Below are 3,270 nucleotides of genomic sequence, written 5' to 3'. Positions count from 1 at the left end.
ACACACACACACACACACACACACACACACACACACACACACACACACACACACACACACACACACACACATAAACTGCAAGTTCTCTATCTAATTCAGCTTAGAGAATAACCTTTAACAACACAGCTCATCTAATAGACAAGAAAATTATTCAAAGTGCACTAAGTCCTATATCAATAAAATATTGGTAAAACAAAAAAAAATCTCAGCTGGACATAAAATGTGTATTATGTAACAAGCACAATAATATTTAATTTGAGTGTATTTTTTTCAACAAAGATAAGAAGTTTTAATGTTCAATGAACTTATTTGGTCTATTAAGGTGTAATTAGGTAAAAATGGCAGCCTACCAGGCAGGAGAAGGAGTCATTCATGCGGTGCTGCAGGGTCTTTTTCTGTAAGACTCTGAACAGAGTGGAGTGGTCAAATCGACTCGGAGTTGCAGAGATCAGGTCCTCCACTCCTTGACGCTGACTGGGATTCAAACCTGAATAGAAAATATCCACAGAGAAATGTTTACGGAGAAGAACAGCACATTTACACAATGAATCTTTAATAAAACGAAGGGGGTACTACGGGGTGCCAGGCCCTTAGATATGGACTGTTAGGTCCCTGTAAAACCAGTGTTGGAGCTTAGTCTGCATTGCTGGCAGTAAGTTGGGCTTGTTTCCAGTGAGAGTTGGAATGCGCCAAGTTGTCCTTTGTCATGATTCTGTTCATAACTTTTATGTATCTCGTGTCTTTTTTAAGGATGAGGGAAGAATGGGGCAGGAGATCGATAGGCAGATTGTCGCTGTACTGATCTGTCGTGGTAAAGCCAGAGCTGAGCCAGAAAGCAAAGCTTTTGATTTACTGATCGGTCTACGTTCCTACCCTCATCTATGGTCACGAGCTTTGGGTAGTGACCAAAAAAACAAGATCGCAGATACAAGCGGCTGAAATGAGTTTCCTCTGCAGGGTGGCTGGGCTCTCCCTTAGAGATAGGGTGAGAAGCTCAGTCCTCCAGGAGGGACTCAGAGTAGAGCCGCTGCTCCTCCACGTCGAGAGGAGTCAGTTGAGGTGGCTCATCTGGTTAGGATGCCTCCTGGACGCCTCCCTGGTGAGGTGTTCTGGGCATGTCCCACTGGGAGGAGACCCAGAGGAAGACCCAGGGCATGCTGGAGGGACTATGTTTCTCAGCTGGCCTGGGAACGCCTTGGGATTCCCCTAGACCAGTGGTTCCCAAACTTTTTATCTTCTGACCCACAAAATATTCGTGGCAAAAACTTGTGACCCCAAATATTACTGGTCTGAGTACACAAACTTTGTTAATAAGCCTTAAAACAAAGGCTACACAAATACAAATACTTATTTATACTTATTTTGTGTTTTTGTAATAATTATAGGGAAAATATTACATCACCAATTATTTTATTWCCCTTTAAATTGATTTCTGAAGTGCAGTGGTTCCCAAACAGCTTTTGACCCACAAAATAACAGTAGCAGAGACCTGTGCCCACAACTATTTTTGGATGATAAACATTTATATCAAGTCAACTAAATATGGGCATAGTAACTATATTTATTATTCTAACATTAATACATTTTAGGCAACTAAGGCAAAAATGTAATTAATTTAGAAAATCTTTTCAGGACCCCACCTTGATGTTTCAGGACCCCACTATGGGTCCCGACCCCAACTTTGGGAACCACTGCCCTAGAGGAGCTGGTCCAAGTGGCTGGGGAGAGAGAAGTCTGGGTCTCTCTGCTTAGGCTGCTGCCCCCCCGACCCGACCCCGGATAAGCAGAAGATGGATGGATGGATGAATGAATATAAAGCTACTGTATAAATAGAGACCATTTTTATCATCTGGGGATCAGAGTAAACGGTTTTAAATGCATCACAGTCATTGAAGATCCTTAATCAACTTTCAAATGACAAAAAAGGATTTTGTTTATCTGTGCAGAGAGTCAGCAGTCAGAATCTGTAGCTTCATAGAATAAACACAGGTTACTAAAGCTGTGTCTTTCCATATCTTTATATTTTCTTTGTCTTCAATAATGACTTTGAAAAATTTGATTCCTGTTTAAACTTACAGTGAGAAACACAATGCTAATCACATTAGCTTTGCAATAGGGGTTTCCTTATTAAATTAGCTTTATGCTAATTGTTGATTGGCAGCATGTGATTAATATTCTTTGGTCATATGTTATTGTACATGTTGATTATGCATGAACATTTAAATCAGTGTTAATTTATTTAAAACAAACAATTATTATTTAAATTTCGAGATAACCAAAGTACAACAATAACTGTTTTTAAATCACATTACAGCAATCTGAATAACAAACTACAATCTGAAGTGCTTTAAGATTCCCAGCTTAATTTTTATTTTATTTTATTTACTGTTATTTTACCAGGCAAGTCCCATTGAGATCTCAGATCTCTTTTTCAAGGGAGGCCTGGGCCTGAAGGTAACATATTGGTACATGTTTTGTGGGGTGGGGGAACACCCGAGTACCCGGAGAAAACCCACACAAGCACGAAGAGAACATGCAAACTCCGCACAGAAAGACCCCAGGTCCAAACCGGGGATCGATCCCAGGACCTTCTTGCTGTGGGGTGTCGGTGCTGACCACTGAGCCATCGTGCCAAAGAGTCAAACATTTCTCATCAGTCAAGGTTAGTTTGTCATTTAAACTGTGGACAAAAACTCTGAGATGCTTCAGTCCAAACTGCACACAGGATTAGAGAATATGTAATGTTCAGCCAGGTGTGTAGAGATGTTACAGACTGGTAAAGTTCAGAGATTATCAGAGAGATCAATCAAACCGCAGGGCAGAGGAAGGAGATTCAGAGAACACTGAACCTATTCAAACACTTCCCAAAGGAATTAAAAACTATTTGGCCTATCCAGCTGTTTCTGCCCACAATCCTCCACTACATATAAACTGACAGCAACCACGCTCAGCAGCTGCTGAGATATAACAGATTTACAACAATTAGTTCACATTAAACAGACTGCCAACAGGACGGACTGAGTTTGACTTTTCATGCTTCATCTGCATTTTTTAGACTCTGAGCTTCGTAAAAATAAAAACAAGGCAAAAGATGAAAAACAACCTTTAAAGGACAGGAAATTAGTTTTCTTCTTTTAAAAGTTTTTACAAAAACAAATTGGATTTACAAAATTTGTCATTGTTAGTTAAGCCAGTTTGTTTCAAAGATTTATTTTATTTTATTCGAAGAAAAAAGATGAAAAGATTCAGGAAATGACAACAGTTCAGGTT

At 39.7% G+C, this 3,270-nt stretch overlaps 1 protein-coding gene across 13 annotated transcripts in view; it reads right to left on the bottom strand.

Annotated features, from left to right (window-relative positions):
- The window catches only part of cadps2 (Ca++-dependent secretion activator 2), a gene marked incomplete at its 5' end in the record, with an annotated part of 178,988 nt that overhangs the window by 125,528 nt on the left and 50,190 nt on the right, over nt 1-3,270 (bottom strand). For all 13 annotated transcript variants that reach the window (XM_014025857.1, XM_014025862.1, XM_014025858.1 and 10 more), the window contains 1 exon segment: nt 351-487. In XM_014025857.1, coding sequence (XP_013881311.1) covers nt 351-487 — 137 coding nt within the window.

This window comes from Austrofundulus limnaeus, unplaced genomic scaffold (assembly GCF_001266775.1).
Source record: "Austrofundulus limnaeus strain Quisiro unplaced genomic scaffold, Austrofundulus_limnaeus-1.0 Scaffold505, whole genome shotgun sequence".
In the NCBI taxonomy this organism is placed as follows: Eukaryota; Metazoa; Chordata; class Actinopteri; order Cyprinodontiformes; family Rivulidae; genus Austrofundulus; species Austrofundulus limnaeus.
This window is presented reverse-complemented; position numbering and strand designations above follow the sequence as displayed.